This window comes from Dendropsophus ebraccatus, chromosome 9, assembly GCF_027789765.1.
Source record: "Dendropsophus ebraccatus isolate aDenEbr1 chromosome 9, aDenEbr1.pat, whole genome shotgun sequence".
Classification (NCBI taxonomy): domain Eukaryota; kingdom Metazoa; phylum Chordata; class Amphibia; order Anura; family Hylidae; genus Dendropsophus; species Dendropsophus ebraccatus.
The window spans coordinates 111,537,981-111,558,033 of record NC_091462.1 but is presented as its reverse complement, the minus strand read 5'-3'; the positions used below and the strand labels follow the sequence as shown (position 1 = coordinate 111,558,033).

Here is a 20,053-nt window from a genome sequence, read left to right as displayed (position 1 = left end):
AGCGCCCGAAGAGGAGGGTCGGGGGGGACAGCCACCAATTCAGTGAGTGCCTAACCGAGGAAGGGAGACGAATGATCCTGTCTAAGGAGTCTGGTGCACGATCCCAATGGGCAAGGATTGCTGCCTAAATCGGGTGCGTGTGGAACTGTGCATAGGGGACCGCCTCAAAGGAAGCAACCATCAGGCCTACAACTCTTATGCAGGACCACAGAGACACTGTGGATCTGGCCTGTAAAAGACGGACTCCTGAGAGCAAAGGGGTCCACTTGTCCTGTGGAAGGAAGACCTTTGCCGCATGAGTGTCTAAGGACATCCCAAGAAAACACAGTCTCTGGGAAGGAACCAGAGAAGACTTTGGGCGATTGATGAGCCACCCAAACCTGGAGTGTGTGTCCAGGAGAATGTGTAAGTTGGTCAGATTGTCCTCCTGAGAGGGGGCTCGTACAAGGATGACGTCCAGGTACGGAACCGCCGAAATGTCCCTGGAGCGAAGCGGCGCCATCACCGCAGCGAGAACTTTGGTGAAGACCCTGGGTGCAGTGGCGAGGCCAAAGGGCAAGGCCACAAATTGGTAGTGCACGTCACAGATGGCAAAACGCAGAAAGCCTTAATGAGACTGGTTGATCGGCATGTGTAAATAAGCATCCCGTAAGTCCACAAACGAAAGAAACTCTCCCTGTTCCAGGCAGAAAATCACCGACAGGAGAGATTCCATGCGGAAGCGTCGCAACCGCACAAAACAGTTGAGATGTTTCAGGTCCAAAATTGAGCAAACTGAACCGTCCTTATTGGGGATCACGAAACGTTTGGAGTAAAACCCTCGAAAACGTTGGTCCCGAGGTACAGGAACAATGACTCCTGCAGGAACAAAGAGGTGACCGCCTGAAGAGAAGACTCCTTGGTGGGGTTGGGGGGAAGGGTAGACGGGAAGACGCTGTCGGGAGGAAGAGTAACCGATTGTGATCACTTCCCAGGAGTCGGACACGTGGGAAAGCCACACATCCTGGAAAAAGAGAAGCCTGTCCCCCACCTGAGAAGAATAGAGTGGGAGCAGCCCTTCATGCTGAGGAAGTCCGGGAGGGACCCTACTTGTTCGGCTGCTGCTTTGGACGCCATGCCGGACGAGGCTTAAAGGAAGGCTTGTTGCTCGAGTGTTGTCGGGAGAAGCGACGAAAGGCCTGCGGTGTGTTGGACACATGAAAAGGCCGAAATCTGGTGGGGGAACGATGGGACCTGGCCTGGAGAAGAAGGGAGCTTTTGCCTCCCATAGCATCCTTGATGATCTCGTCTAGCTTTGAGCTGAAGAGACGAGACCCCAGAAAGGGGTAAGAGAGGGAACGTTTGGACAGAGTCCGCTGACCAAGATTTAAGTCAGACAGACCTGCAAACGGCAACGGAGGAGGCAGCGGCAAGGGAAACAAGACGTGCTGCGTCCATGAAGGCCTCACAGAGATATTTACCAGCTGAGGAGAGCTGAGTAGCAAGAGACACTAATTCCCCCCAGGGGGCATCTGACAGTTGACGGGCCCATTCGGTGGAAGCCCTGCTGACCCAGGCAGAAGCGAGGAAACAAGCCGGAAGTTAATGGAAGAAACTATGCTGCCAAACCCCAGGGGGATAACGGAGCCATGGGGAATCTGTTGCAGACATCGGGCGGCAGGGGAAGATAGAGAGAGGAGTGCTCCCCCCCCGCAGTATAGAACTATTACGGGGAATGTGTGGAGCATATATGACAGCCCTGTCAGAGTACCGGGAGCGTGCTGCCGTTCAAACCCGGAAGCGCAGCACTTAGATGCCGCCACGAGTGAGAGGTCCTGAGCCACAGCAGGGCACCTGTGTGACTGGCGCGTAATGCTTGTACTGCTCAGACAGCAGTGTAGAAAGGAGCCGGCTATGAAGCAGTATGGGGAGGAGGGGGGTCACGGGGGATCGGCACAGGGAATCAAGCGGAGGGCTGCTCAGGTCAGAGGAAGAGTGCACAGTGGGGGAAAGGAGCGAGCGGGGAATCCACAAGACCAGTGGTCCCCTGGCGTGCAGAGAAGAGGGGGGAAGAGGGAGCAGAGAATCTGGTGAGGAGAGCCCCTGCTGAATAGGGGCTAAAAAGAAATAAAATAAATACTCCACGTCGATGTCTTCTGCACCTCAGGACCACCAGGGTCACCCCTTCAGCTTGCCGCTCGCTCTAAGGGGGCTGCTGGAACGGGGGGGGGAAGCACCCAATAGGCTCCATCCATGAGCCTGGGTAACCCTTAGGCTGGTGGACATCAGAGGGGTCCACACCAGACCCATGTGGACACTTTTTTCTCCTGGAGCTACGGTATGGCAAAACAGCACCGTTGTTGAACCCTGCTCAGCTGAGGAAGCAGGGCCACTAGGGTCAATGCCTTCACCTAAAAGGACATTTAAAAAAGGAGTTTTTACGTAAACTCTCTTTCTCGTAGTCTTCATTGGGGGACACAGACACCATGGGTATAGGCTGCAGCCACTAGGAGGCTGACACTAAGAAAAAACAAAGTAAGTCGGCCCCTCCCAGCAGGCTATACCCGCCCACTGGCACTGAGCTAATTCAGTAGTGAAAAAGCAGTAGGAGGAGCGGAATAAACAGAAAAAAACAGTCCACACTCAAAATCTAAAAACACAGGCCAACAGGCAACTATAAAACAGACAACAGAGGGTGGGTGCTGTGTCCCCCAATGAAGACTACGAGAAAGAGAGTTTTTGGTGAGTAAAAACTCCTCCTTTCTTGTGCGTCCTATTGGGGGACACAGACACCATGGGACATCCAAAAGCAGTCCCTTGGGTGGGAAGAGACAGAGTGGAGCTAAGAAGAGGAAGAAGCCACTGCCGCCTGCAAGACCTTGCGGCCCAGACTCGCATCAGCCGATGCAAAGGTGTCCACACGGTAGAACCTCGAAAAGGTGTGCAGCGAGGACCATGTGGCGGCCTTGCAGATTTGAAGAGCTGAGGCCCCATGATGGATAGCCCAGGAAGCCCCAACCGAACGGGTCGAGTGAGCTGCAATCCGGAATGGGGGCGACTTACCCTTGCTCCGGTAAGCCTGAGCGATGGCTGAGCGGACCCAGCAGTCAAAGGTCGCCTTAGACGCCGCTGACCCCTTCCGAGGACCCTCAGGGATGACAAAGAGGGAGTCCGAGTTCTGGAGAGACTTCATCCTGGAGAGATAGATGCGCAGGGCGTGAACCACATCCAGAGTGTGTAGAGTGCGCTCCCGCGGATGAGAGGGGGCCGGGCAGAAAGAAGGAAGAACAATATCTTCGTTGAGGTGGAAGGGGGAGACCACCTTGGGCTGGAAGGAAGCCCGGGCCTAAGGACAGGCTTGTTCTGGTGCAAGACCAGCAGGGGAGGACGGCACGAAAGAGCTGCCAACTCCGAAATCCGCCGGATAGACGTGACCGCCACCAGGAAAACCACCTTAAAAGACAAGATGGCCAAAGGCACATCCCGGAGGGGCTCAAACGGTGGAGACTGCAGAGCATTCAGGACCAGGTTCAGATCCCACGGGGGAACTGGGTGTCGATAAGGAGGCGCGACATGTGCCACCCCCTGGGGAAAAGTACTGACTTGGGGAACTGACGTTGAGGGCCTCTGGAAAAAAATCGAAAAGAGCGGAGACCTGGCCCTTAAGAGAGCTCAGGGATAAGCCTGAGTCCAGGCCTGCTTGGAGGAAGGCAAGGAGTCGCGCCAGAGAGAAGGAAAGTGGTGGTGCAGAACAGGCCTCACAATGACGGAGGTAGGCCCTCCAACAACGATAATAAATCTTTGCGGAAGCCGGCTTCCGGGCCCTAATCATGGTCCTGAGGACTGCATCAGAGAAACCGCGTGATTTCAGAATCCAGGTTTCAATAGCCACGCCGTCAAACACAGCATGGCTAAACGCGGGTGGCAGAGCGGTCCTTGAGTTAGAAGATCTGGCCGGTCTGGGAGACGCCAGGGAACGTCGGCGGCGAGGTTCACGAGATCAGTGTAACAGGTGCGCTGCGGCCAGTCTGGGGCCACGAGGATCACCTCCTTCCGACTTGATCTTCCTCGCGGCAGGAGCGGGAGAGGAGGAAAAATGTAAGGAAGGCTGAACTGATGCCAGGGAATCACCAAGGCTTCCGAGGCCAGAGCCAGAGGGTCCCGCGTCCGGCAGACGAACCTCGGCAGTCTGTGCTTGAAGCGAGACGCCATCAGATCCACATCCGGTGTCCCCCACCTGTGACAGATCTGGGAGAACACCTCGGGATGCTGGGTCCATTCCCCTGGATCCACTCGTGCACGACTCAGGTAGTCGGCCTTCCAATTCTCCACTCCCGGGATGTGAACAGCGGATAAGGCAAACGCGGTCTTCTCCACCCAGGAGAGAATCAGCGCCACTTCCATCATGGTGGCCTTGCTGCGTGTCCTGCCCTGATGATTCACATATGCCACAGCGGTGGCATTGTCCGTCTGTACTCGAACAGGGAGACCATGGAGTTCTGACGAATCGCCCGCAACTCGAGGATGTTGATGGGAAGGCAAGCTTCTCTGGGTGACCAGGTTCCCTGAACAGTCAGATTGTTCCAAACTCCTCCCCAGCCCCGCAGGCTGGCATCGGTGGTTACAATCTGCCAATGAATGGGAAGAAAGGAGCGACCCAGGGAGAGGCTCGGAGACCGCAGCCACCACTGAAGGTCTCGACGAAGGCGAGCAGGTAGGTTCACCTGCCGATTCAGGGAGGGGAGCGACCTGTCCCACCGAGACAGCAGGAAGAGTTGCAGAGGACGGGAATGAAACCATAGACGCCACCATCTTCCCCAGTACCCTCATACAGGAACGTATGGAAACTGGGCGGTGACCGCAAAGAGCTCTTATGTCGGACTGAAGGGACTGTAATTTGTCTTCCGGAAGGAAAACACGGGCCTGCTGTAAATCCAAGCGCATTCCCAGAAAGACAATGGACTGGGAAGGGATTAGGGAGGACTTTGGGTGGTTGAGCAGCCAACCGGAACGTGAGAGCGTGTCGAGGGTGATTTGGAGGCTCTCTAAATTCTGGTCCTCGGACGGGGCCTTGACGAGTATGTAGTCCAAGTAAGGGGTTACTGAGATTCCTCGAGACATGACGATTTAGACGTTTGAGGTCCAAAATCGGACGTACCGAACAGTCCTTCTTCAGGACCACGAAAAGATTCGAATAGAACCCGTGAAAACGTTGAAGAGGAGGGACGGGGACAATCACTCCCTTGGAGAGAAGTGAAAGGATGGCCCGGGAAAAACCGGTCGCCAGGGCAGGGGACCTGGGGGGACGAGACAGGAAGAAACGATCGCGAGGGATGGAAACGAACTTGATCTTGTAACCTTGTGAGATTACTTCTCGCACCCAAACATCCTTAACGTGAGAAAGCCAAACCTCCTGAAACAACAGAAGGCAGCCGGGTGGCTGAAAACCTTCAAGAGGTGCCCTGCTTAAAGGGGGCGTGGGCGGCGGCGGGACGCACCTGCCAGGAAGAACGGTTCTTGGAGAATCCGGACCTCTTGTTCTGAGGGACAGCGGATTTCCCGGAGTGAGCTGGCGGGAGCGACCGAAACGAACGAAAGGAGCCTGGTTTGCGACGGGAATCCTGATGTTTAGGACGCTGCTGGGGAAGATTGGTACTCTTCCCCCCCGTGGTGTCGGAAATAATGTCATCTAGCTGTTTACCGAAGAGACGGGAACCAGCAAACGGAAGACTAGTGAGAGACCGCTTGGAAGCGTTGTCGGCCCGCCATTCACGAAGCCACAAAGAACGTCGGATGGCTATAACATTGGCCGACGCAAAGGCTGAACAGGCTGCAGCGTCCAGAGAAGCCGAGCAGAGGTACTGAGCCGCGTCCTGAATTTGTTGGGCGAGGTCAGCAACCCGTCCCTCAGTTGTTTAGCCCACACTGAAATGGACTTAGACACCCATGTGGAAGCAAGTGTGGGTAGGAGAGAGGAGTCGGAGGCCTCGAAGGCTGACCTAGCTAAGGACTCAGTGCGTCTGTCAGTGGGATCCTTGAGAGACGCCGCATTGTCCAGCGGAAGAGTAGTGACCTTGGTCAGGCGAGAAATCGGGGGATCCACCGAAGGCGGACCTGACCAGCGAGACACGACGTCTTCAGGGAACGGATAAAGAACTGACAAGTTCGCTCAGACCACAAACCGTAAGTCGCAGGCTGCGCGCCGGAAATCGCGGCCGTGCACGGAGGGAGGCTCACAACACCGCCATCCCGACTCCGACCAGCAACGGACGGTGCTGAAAGGGGGCGAGGAGGACCCGGGGACGCCAGAGGCGCACGGGGGAGAAGGCGGGCCGAGAACCGGAACACGGCCAAGGAACAAAGGAAATGGGAGCCCAGGGAAAGGAGAGTAGGGGAGTAATGTACTTACCCCCGATCTCTTCCAACTTGCCCTCCAGATCTTCTGCCGGCACTGTGCCGCGCTGCCGCGCTCAACTATGGGAGGCTGGGCGGGCAAGGGCTGGCGGAGCAAGTCCGCATGAAGGAGTACAGACAGCTGGGCTAGTCTGTGTCCTGGGCGCTGGGTCCGGCCGGTGGCAACCTAGGGTAAACAGCCCCTTTCCATCTAGGTTCTGTGCCCTGGTTGCATAAAGGGGTGACCCACCGTGCCCCAACCTGTAGGAAGAAAAAAACAAGTAATAAAAGAAAAACAACATGCAGAAACTGGTCTGGAGTAACCAGACCTGCGTCTGCCTCTTACTGACACTAAGCTAAACTGGATTAGTTCAGTGCCAGTGGGCGGGTATAGCCTGCTGGGAGGGGCCGACTTACTTTGTTTTTTCTTAGTGTCAGCCTCCTAGTGGCAGCAGCCTATACCCATGGTGTCTGTGTCCCCCAATAAGACGCACGAGAAAAAAAAAAAAGAAATGCAAACCTGCAGAGTTCTGCAGGAGTGTCTACCTCTTACAGACACTACACTAATGGCTTAGCTTACTGCCTGTGGGGTAGTATAGGCTGGTAGGAGGAGCTAGCACTCTTTTCTTTAGTGTCGCTTCCTAGTGGCACCAGCCTATATCCACTGTGTCTGTGTTCCTCAATGACACGACTGAGAAAACTGCATTATACATATAAAGGTTCACAGGATCAGACACGTATGTGTCAGGACAGGGGAGGCAGGGACAAGACAACAGTGAGCCCTGATGTTGAACCCATCAACTGTCCCTACCTACTTGCCTCAATAGGCTCTAGGCGGTCGTGGACAACCACGTAGACGTTCCCTATACTGAGTATGTGAAACACAGAACAGGACAAACAAGACAGATGGACAAACACAATATAGGATAGTCAAACAGGCAGGGCCAAAAAACAAAAAGGCAGCGCAGTACAAAACAAGTAGCAGTCAGATAGTCAAAAGTCAAAGCCAGAGGTCAGGTAACACAGACGAGAAAGCAGAGGGAGTTAGGATGGGGAACGCAGGAATAGACAAAGGATAGCTCTTGGGCTTTAACCAGGTTTTGATGAGCCTGGGCCCAAACTGTGCAGTTTAAAAAAAAATTGCTTCTGTGGAGGGGTTAACTGACTCGGTCGCATGAGTAGACGAGTACCTCAGGTCAAAACCATAGTTGCAGAAGAATGGTGACATGGTTGTTTAAGGCAAACTCTGCTAAGGATATTAAGTCTCTCCATTTATCTTGGGCATCAGCCACAAAACACCTCAGAAATTGTTCCAGAGATTGATTTATCCTTTCCGTTTGCCCATTCAACTGCGAATGGAAGGCAGATGAGAAGGACAAGGAGACACCCAGTCGACCACAGAATTCTCTCCAGAATGTAGCAACAAACTGAACACCTAGGTCAGACACAATGTTCTCTGGAATACCATGCAGGCGCAGAATATGATTAATGAATAGTGTGGTCAGGGTGTGAGCATTAGGTAATTTGCATAAAGGGATAAGATGGCACATCTTAGAAAACCTATCCACAACCACCCAAATCACAGTTTTTCCCTTAGACAAAGGCAAGACAGTAATAAAATCTATAGATATATGGGTCCAAGGTCTCATAGGCACAGGTAGAGGGTGTAATAACCCTTCAGGTGGCCTCAGAGGGACCTTGGACCTAGCACAGGTCTCACATGCATCCACGAAGGCCTTCACGTCTCAGGCTCAGGAAGGCCACCAGTAGTGGCGTGAGAGCAAGTATTTTGTTCCTGCCACCCCTGGGTGCCCAGCTAACACAGAGCTGTGAACCTCCTCCAGGACTCGAAGACGGAGGTTAGGAGGCACAAACAGCAGCGACCCTGGAGTGTTATGGGGTGCTAGGGACTGAGACTCCGCGATTTAAGTCACCAGATCTGGCTCCAAAATGGCCACTACCGCACCAGGGGACAGGATGGTATCGGGTTGTACCCTGGGCGTGGTCTTAATGTCAAAGCTGCAAGACAGGGCATCAGCTTTGACATTCTTGGAACCAGGCTGGTAGGTTATCTCGCAATTGAACCTCGTGAAAAACAAGGCCCATCTGGCCTGGCGTGGTGTAAGATGTCTGGCTTTATCCAGATATTGAAGAGTCTTATGATCAGTAAGAACCATGATCTTATGTTAAGTGTCTCCATTCATCAAAAGCCATTTTGAGCGCTAGCAACTCCCTGTTACCTATATCGTAGTTGCACTCGGCCTTGGAGAACTTCCTAGAGAAGAATGCAATAGGTCGGAGATTAGTCAGTGACTCAGATCCTTGGGATAGAACCGCTCCTACTCCCACCTCAGATGCATCCACCTCAACAATAAAAGGATGCTCAAAGTCCAGCTGTATTAACACTGGAGCCTCTGAGAAACACTGCTTAAGTCTGTCAAATGCCATGATAGCGTCTGAGGACCAATTAACCAGATCCACTCCCTTTCTAGTCATATCAGTAAGGGGTTTGGCTATGAGTGAGAACCCCTTAATGAATTTCCTGTAGTAATTGGCAAAACCTAACAACCTTTGCAAAGCCTTAAGGCTATTGGGTCGCTTCCATTTTTCAATGGCTTGGACCTTTAGAGGGTCCATACTGAACAAGTTCGAGGCTATTTCATACCCCAAGAATGAGACCTCCTGTATGCCAAATTGGCATTTTGACAGCTTGGCGCACAGATGATTTACTCTCAGAAGCTCCATGACAGTACTGACATGCAAAATGTGAGAAGACCAATCGGGAGAAAAGGTCAAAATGTCGTCAAGATAAACCCCCAGAAAACGACCAAGATATTCGCGGAAGACATCATTGACAAAATCCTGGAATACTGCCGGAGCATTGCATAACCCAAAAGGCATGACCAAATACTCGAAATGGCCTTCTGGGGTATTAAAGGCAGTCTTCCACTCATCGCCCTCCTTAATCCTAATCAGATTGTAGGCTCCCTTCAGATCTATCTTAGAGAACCATCTGAACCCACAATCTGATTGAAAAGGTAAGGGATGAGAGGCAGCGGGTGATGGTTCTTGACCGTGATCTTGTTAAAGGGGTACTCCAGCGGGAGGGGGGGGGGGGGGGGGGGCACTTTTTTCTGGGAATGGGGAGGAGGTGGCTGAAAGAAAAAATGTCCACTCACCTCCCCGGCTCCAGTGGCGGGTCCCGCATCGCGGCGCTCCGGTCCCCGGCCGCTTCCTGGTGTCCGACACGGGCCCCAGACGATACGTCTCAGGTACGCTCAGCCAGTCAGTGAAGGAGGTGGGATCTGAGTGGACTTGAAACGGATCCCGCCTCCTTCACTGACTGGCTGAGCGGACCTGAGACGTCACGTCTCGAGCCCGCGTCAGACACCAGGAAGCGGCCGGGAACCAGGCACCCAGGGACCCACCGCTGGAAACGGGGAGGTGAGTGGACGTCTTTTCCTTCAGCCACCTCCTCCCCGGTCCTAGAAAAAAGTGCCCCCCCCCCCCGCTGGAGTACCCCTTTAGGCTCACGATAGTCAATACAGAGTCTAAGTCCACCGTCTTTTTTGCCCACAAAAAAGAATCCCGCCCCCAAAGGAGAAGAGGAGGGGCGGACATGTCCCTTACGTAAACTCTCCTTTATATAGTCCAACATAGCCTCTCTTTCTGGACAGGACAGGTTAAATATACATCCCTTAGGATATTTAGCCCCTGGAATTAGATCAATAAAGCAATCATAATGTCGATGGGGAGGCAACCCCTCCACCGAACTCTCGTTGAACACATCCGCATAATCGGGCAAAAACTCTGGAATCTCCCCGTCTCCGGGGGAACATTTCACAAGCAATACAGCAATAAAGTGGGGAGCACACTTAGGCCCCCATCGAATAAGTTCCCTGCTGGACCAATCGAACACCGGATTGTGTGCTTCCAGCCAGGGTAACCCAAAGATTACATCAGAGGACAAATCCTGCATAAGAAGAAAATCAAGGGTCACGACATGAACAGACCCCACTTTAACTTCAAGGCGGGGGGTAATATACCGTACAGCCCCTTGGGCAAAGGGGGCTGAGTCTGCTCCAGTGACATGCCGAAGGGGACATGCCTTCAAACCAGACCAAAACACAGGATTTATGAAATTCGCTGATGACTCAGAATCTACCTGCGCATACCCAGAAATGCATCTATCCCCCAAGACTAAAGATACAGGCAGTAACAGTTTGTTCGAGTGAAGGTTACCTGTGCGCCTGAGTGACCCCATAGATAGTCGCTCAGGCGCCTGGAGCTTTCTGGCAGGGGTTCCGGCCTGGAAGGACATTGCCGTACTCTGGTTAATTGTCGCTCTGGTCAACTGTTTGCAGTTCGGGGGAGTCAGATGACAGGGAGAAGGCCCATTCCTGAGGTGGTCTTTGGAGGAGGGACAAAACAATGCCCACCCTCTGCGACTCGTCTCCAGAAGTATGAGAACGCAGTCGAAAGAACAGCCTACAACCCTCCCGGAAAGTGCAGAAGCATTTCCTGTCCCCCTTGAATTTCTCTGGGAGTTGGATAGGAGGCTCAGGTATCGGGGAGGTCTTGGTAAGCTGTCGGGGGGGCCTTCTCCTGCTATTGGACCCTTTCAGCCAGCTCCTGCACCATGGTGTTGAGCTGCTGCATGTGGTCCACTATGGTGGTCATGGCGTCCATGGTGTCCATGAGGCAAAACCAGTTGGCTGGCTATTCTGTCAGGACAGAGGAGACAGGGACAAGACACAACAGTGAGCCCTGATGTTAAACGCACCAATTGTCCCTACCTACTTGCCTCAATCGGCCCTAGGCGGCCGTGGACAGCCACGAAGACGTTCCCTATGCTGAGTACATGAAACACAGAACAAGAAAGACGGACAAACACAATATAGGATAGTCAAACAGGCAGGGTCAAAAAAACAAACAAGTAGCGCAGTACAAAACAAGTAGCAGTCGGATAGTCAAAAGTCAAAGCCAGAGGTCAGGTAACACAGACTAGCAAGCAGAGGGAGTTAGGCTGGGGAGCGCAGGAATAGACAAGGGATAGCTGGAATCAGGGTGTAAATCTAATAACCAGCGCTGAGACTCTGCCTCAGCTTTGTTTTTATTCAGCCCGGTCTGAATCCTCATTGGACCGGCGCTCTGATCTTCCAGGTTGCAGACAGGCAGAGAAACCCATCAATCACAGAGACCAGACAGGTGCAAAATCAAGTCCAGAAGCTTCTTAGCTTAACTCCTGCATTGCCGGAAGCTGAGAAGCAATCGGGTGTGGCACACAAACGCAAACACCAGGTCCAGTTCACACCAGGCTACCGCCCATTCCTGACTGTATGCTTATTGTGCTGATCTTCTAAAACTCCTATCACACCAAGAGCAGCATTCAGAGTTCTGTACACTTTATACAAAACCATCTTCACACATTCTGGATTAAGGCTATGTTCACACTACGTAAAACTAAGGCCCTAGTTGTCGCCGCAGAACTACGGCCGTAGTTTTGCGGGGTGGAACATAACCTTACTTTCAATGGGATCTCGGCCGGAGCGTACACACATCGTATACGCTCCGTTCGGGATCTATGCGGCGCCGCAAATAACTGACAGGTTAGTTTTCTGCGGCCGGAATTCAGTGAATTCCGGCCGCAGAAAGACCTGTCAGTTCAGACAGTGAAGCGAACGGCTCCGGCCGCTTGCTTCACTGTGGGCTATGGGAAGCTCTGATGCAGGCGCACGCTGATGCGCTCGCATCAGAGCTCCGCGGCCAAAAGATCATCCGGCCGGTACTTAAATACCGGCCGAGATGATCCGGCCAGAGACCGGCCGTTCCGTGACCCCGGCCGGGTCACGGATGCAGAAAGACCTGCCAGTTCAGACAGTGAAGCGAACGGCTCCGGCCGCTTGCTTCACTGTGGGCTATGGGAAGCTCTGATGCAGGCGCACGCTGATGCGCTCGCATCAGAGCTCCGCGGCCGAAAGATCATCCGGCCGGTACTTAAATACCGGCCGAGATGATCCGGCCAGAGACCGGCCGTTCCGTGACCCCGGCCGGGTCACGGATGCAGAAAGACCTGCCAGTTCAGACAGTGAAGCGAACGGCTCCGGCCGCTTGCTTCACTGTGGGCTATGGGAAGCTCTGATGCAGGCGCACGCTGATGCGCTCGCATCAGAGCTCCGCGGCCGAAAGATCATCCGGCCGGTACTTAAATACCGGCCGAGATGATCCGGCCAGAGACCGGCCGTTCCGTGACCCGGCCGGGATCACGGAACGGCCGGTCTCTTACGTAGTGTGAACATAGCCTAAATGCGGATTTCACACCTACATTCCTACAGAACCTGATGATATTTCACGGTAATAGTCATTCAGTCAGTGAGTAAAGTTGACCTGTCCCAGAGAGACATGTAAAGTTTTTTATCGGTAGGGGTCTCTGTGTTCAGACCCTGAATGGTCAGAGAAATGAGTTGAGAGATGACTGTACTGCCGTGCCCTTTTCACCCCACTATGTGTCTATATGAAGAGACATTCCCCATAGACTTACGCGGCTGTCTCCTCACATGAAACACAGCCAAAAGAGGACCCTACTGAGTGCTGACTTCTTCCGGCTCATTCTCCTGATTGGTCACAGTCTGAACAGTTTGACCCTAACTGATCAACACTCTCTGACATGTAAAAAATATATATATTTTGTAACAGTGCCTTTTCAAAATCACAAGTAGTCCTCCATTCCTTCTACAGACCATCCAACACACGATTAAAGGGGTTATCCAGCTCTCCAAAAACATGGACACTTTCCCCTACTGTTGTCTCCAGTTTGGGTGGGGTTTTGAAACTCTGTTCCATTGAAGTAAATGGAGCTTAATTGCAAACTGCACCTGAACTGGAGACAACAGTAGGAGGAAAAGTGGCCATGTTTTTGTAGCGCTGGATAACCCCTTTAATACAGAAGTCTCATTCACATGCAGATAGTTTTACCATGAATGGATTTGGGCTTGAATGTTTGGGTCTTGGTTTCACCCCCGGAAATCACTGTGCAGGTTATAAGGCATCCATAATGTTTTCTCACTCTGGGTATAAATCTCATCATACTGGTGACATGGAATAGTCCTTCTACATCAGACTCATCCATCTCATTAACAAGGAAATAACCAGACGTCTTCAGGGCTTCTCTTTCCTTGAGCGGCCGGGCTGCATCACTGGAGACCTCCTGGACATTGCCATCCACGTCAGTCACCGTCCATGCGACTGTAACATCCTCAGTGCAATAAGACACCGGACACTGAAGAGTCACCTTCTTCCCCTGTGTCCACTGATCACGTCCTCTGATGTCCCCAACAATGAGCTGCTGGTGATCTAACAATAACAATAATAATGTTATTTCCCTCGTAGTACAACCTATACCTAACATATACACTTACAGAGTACCTGTCATTAAAAGTAACTTTTGACGTCATCAGGTTTAAAGAATGGTCAACAGTATCCGGAGCGAATCAAAGGTTGATGTCTATTTTACTAAGAATGCAATGGTTTGACTACAAGGATCTTTATCAAGAACAGCTGCTTGATGCTTGATAAAGACCCTCGTGAAAAGTCACATTATTTGTACCAGATTAAGTAAAATAAATATCAACTTTTGATTGATTACAGATACTGTTGGCCTCTGACATTCTTTAAGTCTTCTTACCTACATTGGGATAACAGGTTCTCCAGTGTGCAACCACATACTTTAACCTGTGAGCCGTACATGGACCAGGGTCCTTGGTGCTGGTAACTTTCTGTAGCTTGGTTATGTCATCAGGCATGTATAAAATTGTGACCTGCACAATGCCCCCCCCTCCCCCCAATCTCTCCTGATTGGCTTACTGGGGTCTTATTTTAGGATCTGTATTATGCTGGGGCCTTATACTGGGGCCTGAAACTAAAGTCTATTTTAAACTGTGGGGATGATACTGGGGTCCGAAATGTCCCTGTAGTATCTCTGAAATGTTCTAAATTCATGTCTATATGCATAATGGTGTAATTCTTACATATAAACTCTTAGATCATATAATGAAATAATAAAAAAATGCAGTGGAGAAAAACAGTGGAGAAAAAAAACATGAGAAAAGAACTCTAGTAAAAACTATTGGAAAAATGTATCAATGATGTAGATTTTGGAGAAAAAAAATCACATGTTTTCGTTAGAACTGAGCATTGCACTGGAATATGTAACTTCCAGCAGTAAGCATATGCTAGGAATCAGGGGGCGTGGCCTATGTGTACAGCTGCCAGAATCAAGATGGCCGCCCATTAGGCTGTTTTCAAGGTAAGATTTGTTTCATAACTTAATGTTTATTATCTTGAGACCCTCTGAAGAAAAAAAAAATACCAAAAACTCACTTTTCTGTGGTGTTTCTGCCAAGTCGTTGCTCTCATTATGGGGAACAGAATTTGCTTGCAGTGTCTGAGGAGCAGAATCAGTTTCACACTTTTCCGGAGATGGAGCTGAGCTCTGGACTTCTGTAAAACACATCACATATAAATCTTACATCACTGGTCAACTCATGCACATGTCTCTCTGCTGTCTGCTTAACTCTGCATCACACACTAAACTACCTAAGTGACATGGCGGTCACTCACATCTCATCACTCCCTGTCCTTGCTTTGTCTACCAAAGAGGCCCTAGTAGTAGCTGAATGTGAGTGATGTCCCTTTAATTCATTTGGGGTCTGAACTGATCTGGAGCATTGTGGATGACATAATACACACAATGAATGCAGACCCATGTGACTGGCATAAATTACTTTTACATAGCAACAAACTTCTCGATCACTTGTAATATCCTTATAATGTACACTATCACTTCTATATTCCATTATGTTAAGGGGGGGGGGGGGTGTCATGAAGAAAAGTCAATCTAAACTGATAACCGATGCATTATGTGAAATTAAAAAAATATTTCAAAAGTAGAAGAATTTCTGACTGTGTCCTGAGTGAGAAGAATAGGCATACTAATCTCCCATGTGCCTGTATTATTTTGATCACCTGTTACCCTTGGTTACAACCCACCAAGGTGGTCACACATGCTCAGTTCAACTTGTAGTGGCAGTTGGTCTCCGCTTAGTCTGCAAGCATGGGGGATTGTGGGAAAGTTGGTGCAGTGTTGCACGGCAATCACAGGGTCAGAGTTCAGAGAGGAAAGCAGTGGGTGAATAGATCCATGGGCAAAAGAAATGGTACAGGGATTTAGTTACTTTCCTAAAACAGCCCCTTTGTTCTTCATTACATACATATACGTGGTACACAGCTGAATTTACCTTCTTTATTTCATGACACTGCCCCTTTAAGGTTTTTATTGTCCCATAACTTAAAGGGGGGCCCCTGAATTTGAGCTGTTACAGTACAGAGTACAGTCATGGCCAAACGTTTTGAGAATGACACAAATATTATATTTTCCATGATCTGCTGCCCCCTTTATGTGTGTTTGTCAGATGTTTTTATCACATACAGAAATATAATTGCAATCATATTATGAGTAACAAAAGCTTATAGTGACAGAATGAGTTACTACAGCAAGTCAATATTTGCAGTGTTAACCCTTCTTCTTCAGGACCTCTGCAATTCTCCCGGCTGCTCTCAATCAACTTCTGGACCAAATCCTGACTGATAGCCGTCCATTCTTGCACAATCAATGCTTGCATTTTGTCAGAATTTCTTGGTTTTTGTTTGTCCACCCGTCTCTTGATGATTGACCACAAGTTCTCAATGGGATTAAGATCTGGGGAGTTTCCAGGCCATGGACCCAAAATCTCTATGTTTTGTTCCCTGAGCCATTTAGTTATCACCTTTGCTTTATGGCAAGGTGCTCCATCATGCTGGAAAAGGCATTGTTGATGGCCAAACTGCTCTTGGACGGTTGGGAGAAGTTGCTCTTGGAGGACATTCTGGTACCATTCTTTATCCATCACTGTGTTTTTAGGCAAGACTGTGAGAGAGCCGATTCCCTTGGCTGAGAAGCAACCCCGCACATGAATGGTTTCAGGATGCTTTACAGTTGGCACGAGACAAGACTGGTGGTAGCGCTCACCTCGTCTTCTCCCAACAAGCTGTTTTCCAGATGTCCCAAACAATCGGAAAGGGGATTAATCAGAGAAAATGACTTTCCCCCAGTCCTCAGCAGTCCACTCCCTGTACCTTTTGCAGAATATCAGTCTGTCCCTGATGTTTTTTCTGGAGAGAAGTGGCTTTTTTGCTGCCCTCCTTGAGACCAGGCCTTGCTCCAAGAGTCTCCGCCTCACAGTGCACAGTGCAGATGCTCTCACACCTGCCTGCTGCCATTCCTGAGCAAGCTCTGCACTGCTGGTAGCCCGATTCCGCAGATGAAACACTTTTAAGAGACGGTCCTGGCACTTGCTGGTCTTTCTTGGGCGCCCTGGAGCCTTTTTTGCAACAATGGAACCTCTCTCCTTAAAGTTCTTGATGATGCGATAGATTGTTGCCTGAGGTGCAATCTTTCTAGCTGCAATACTCTTCCCTGTTAGGCCATTTTTGTGCAGTGCAATAATGACTGCACGTGTTTCTTTAGAGATAACCATGGTTACCAGAAGAGAAACAATGATGCCAAGCACCAGCCTCCTTTTAAAGTGTCCAGTGGTGTCATTCTTACTTAATCATGACAGATTGATCTCCAGCCCTGTCCTCATCAACACCCACACCTGTGTTAATGGAGCAATCACTGAAACGATGTTAGCTGGTCCTTTTAAGGCAGGGCTGCAATGATGCTGAAATGTGTTTTGGGGGATAAAATTCATTTTCTAGGCAAATATTGACTTTGCAAGTAATTGCTGTTAAGCTGATCACTCTTTATAACATTCTGGAGTATATGCAAATTGCCATTTTAAAAACTGAAGAAGTAGACTTTGTAAAAAGTAATATTTGTATCATTCTCAAAACTTTTGGCCATGACTGTATGTTCACTGCCATATTTTCGCCTCAAAAAACAATTGTGTGAACATACCCCTAACCATTGTGGCTGCACAAATTTATTTATTTATTTACAATCAATAAACATTTCTATAAAGGCCGTATGGAAAGAATAGAAGACTATGGGGGACATTTATTAAGTCCGGCGTTTTCTGCGCCGGACTTAAAAATGCCCCCGCAGCTCTGGCGCTACGGAGATTTATGTAGAGGCGGACTGCCTCTACATAAATCCCGGGCGCGCCGGTGCGCACAGGCGAAGACCTACGCCAGCTGAGGACTGGAGTAGGTTTTCGGCGTAACTTTAACAGAAAAAGATAATGAATGAGTCCGCCCCCTCCACACTCCTCCCCCCCCCCCCCCCCCGGCGCACCCAGTGGAAAGTGCCGTTTTGCGAATATTTTATTTGCAAAATGTCCGTTTTGCGAATAAAATATTCGCAAATCGGCACTTTCCGCCGAAAATCAAAGATACGCCAAATGATACTTTTCCCTTTATGTCCGCAATGTTTCTTGGAATCACCTTGTATAGAGAGGGGTCCGGTGCTCTTCTCCGCTGGTTTTCCTAGACTGGGATGCTCGGCTCTGAAGATAAATTCTGTTTCTTGGTCGGTGGTGAGTGATGGAGTAAACCTTAAGCAGGCTTTATATATATAGGTGTTATCCTTCTGCCGCTCCGGTGTGATCTCTGAGATGCTGTACTTATCCCCATGAACCAGCGGGAATAACCCCTGAGCGTCCTTCTTCATCCACCGCACATTCAGCTCATCGGGGAAGACATTAGACACCTCACACTTCAGTGTAGCTGGGATACCGTCCAGAAGGTTGGGAACCTGGATCTCCCGTAATTCTGGTCTCCATGAAAAATCTGTAAGATAACAATGAAGTCTACAAATAACACATTAATATGAAGAACCAATATGCAATATAGTATAGATTACTGTTAGAGGTCACAAAAATTATTCCAATATTAAATTCCTGACAGATTCCTGACTGCTGCATCTACTTATGGGGGGGTTATATGTGGAGCAGCGTCCATTCATGTAACACATCACAAATCATCTGTAACATCATGTAATATAGGTGATCAGGCTCCCGGCATCACTGATCAGTACAGACGAGGGCTCGGTATATACCTGTATCCACAGCACAGATCTGCCTCCACTCCCAGCCATCCATGGACTTGTGGATCCAGGAAACCTTCACCATGGACTGTGGGTCTTTGAAGAAGCTTCCAGGGAGTTTATATTCGCTCCGTACGGTATACGTGCCATTAGTATTTTTAGCAGGTTGATCTGCACTCGGCTTCTCTTTATCATTCCATTTTATCTGGATATCAGAGGGATAGAATTCCTCTATATGTAATGCACACAGGACATCACCCGAATCGGCCAGGGACAATTTTATAGGGTTCAACACTTTGGGTTTTGCTGTAAAACGGGAAAAAAAACAAAGTAAAAAAATCTACTTCAGTAATATATAATACGACCATCTATGTTCAGACAATAGACATCACCATTAAAGGGGAACTATCAGCAGGTTAGACGAATCTAACCTGCTGATAGCCCCCAGGACGCTGAGGAGGAAGGTATGTGTTTTATCATCCTCCTTGGCGCCGTTTGCGCGCTGTTAGTTGGAGTAATCTTCGGCTAGGAGCACTGTTAGGAGCACTGCCCCCACTGCGTCATCCGGCTCAGCCACTCCGTTGATAATCAATGGCGCCAAGGAGAAGGGTTAGACACATACCTTTGTCCTCAGCGTTCCAGGTGCTATAAGGGATTATCAGCATGTTAGATTTGTCTAACCTGCAGATAATTTCCCTTAAGGGTGCCTTCACACGTACCGTATCGCTGCGTATTTATCACTGCGAGTTTCTCGCACATAAATCCACAGTGATACTGATTGCTATAAAGTCAATGTATGCGTATTCTCGCTGCGTGTTTGATGCGATTTTTACATGCGAGTTTTGATTTTTACAGGAGAGTTTAACACCAAAAAAAACGCAGCTACTTTCGTTCGAGTTTCATGCGAGTTTTGTGCGATAAATACGCAGCGATACGGTATGTGTGAAGGCACCCTTAAGATGAATGTGAAAAAAATCTACAGGAGAGAAATATTTCTGAAATGTTGAGGTAAGGCGGGTGAAAGAGGTTGGTGCAATGTTTATAGTTCTGACTATCTCGGTTATGGACATACACAGGCATCATGAGACCCCTTCTCCAACTCCTCTGACATCTTCTCCCCATCTGCTATCAGGCTTCCGTCCCAGTCCAGTCATCAGGGACTACGAGTAGGTGCACCATGCAGTGATTTTATGAGGCACGACTTGCACAGTGATTTTCCTTTCACTTCTCTTTTTAATCACTAACGCACTAGTTTTGTAATCACTAACATGGCAGGGGGATGCTCAGTGTCCCTCCAGTGCCTTGTGTCCCTCAGTGTCCCCCTGCCATCATCCTCTCCAGCAGCCACAGCCCACACAGCTCTGGGAGTCGGGTCGTGACATCACCATGTTATCCAGGAAGTGACATCACCATGTTATCCAGGAAGTGACATCACCACGTTATCCAGGAAGTGACATCACCATGTTATCTAGGAAGTGACATCACCATGTTATCCAGGAAGTGAAGCATTGATGCAGTAGTAAGTGCAGGGAAAAAAGCACTTTATAAGCATTTCCCGTAATAAGTGTATATTGGTCATTTGTATAACTTTTGAGGGGC

At 49.8% G+C, this 20,053-nt stretch overlaps 1 protein-coding gene across 2 annotated transcripts in view; it reads right to left on the bottom strand.

Annotated features, from left to right (window-relative positions):
• Positions 1-20,053, bottom strand: part of LOC138801509 (uncharacterized) — a 79,506-nt gene that overhangs the window by 48,416 nt on the left and 11,037 nt on the right. For both annotated transcript variants that reach the window (XR_011364625.1, XM_069984417.1), the window contains exons 9-12: positions 18,467-18,760; positions 17,854-18,198; positions 14,752-14,871; positions 13,348-13,725 (exon numbers count right to left, since the gene is read on the bottom strand). Coding sequence is in view for 1 of the 2 variants with exons in the window: in XM_069984417.1 (XP_069840518.1) it covers positions 13,348-13,725; positions 14,752-14,871; positions 17,854-18,198; positions 18,467-18,760 (1,137 nt within the window). In the remaining variant the exon portion in view is untranslated. The remainder of the gene's footprint in view (positions 1-13,347; positions 13,726-14,751; positions 14,872-17,853; positions 18,199-18,466; positions 18,761-20,053) is intronic.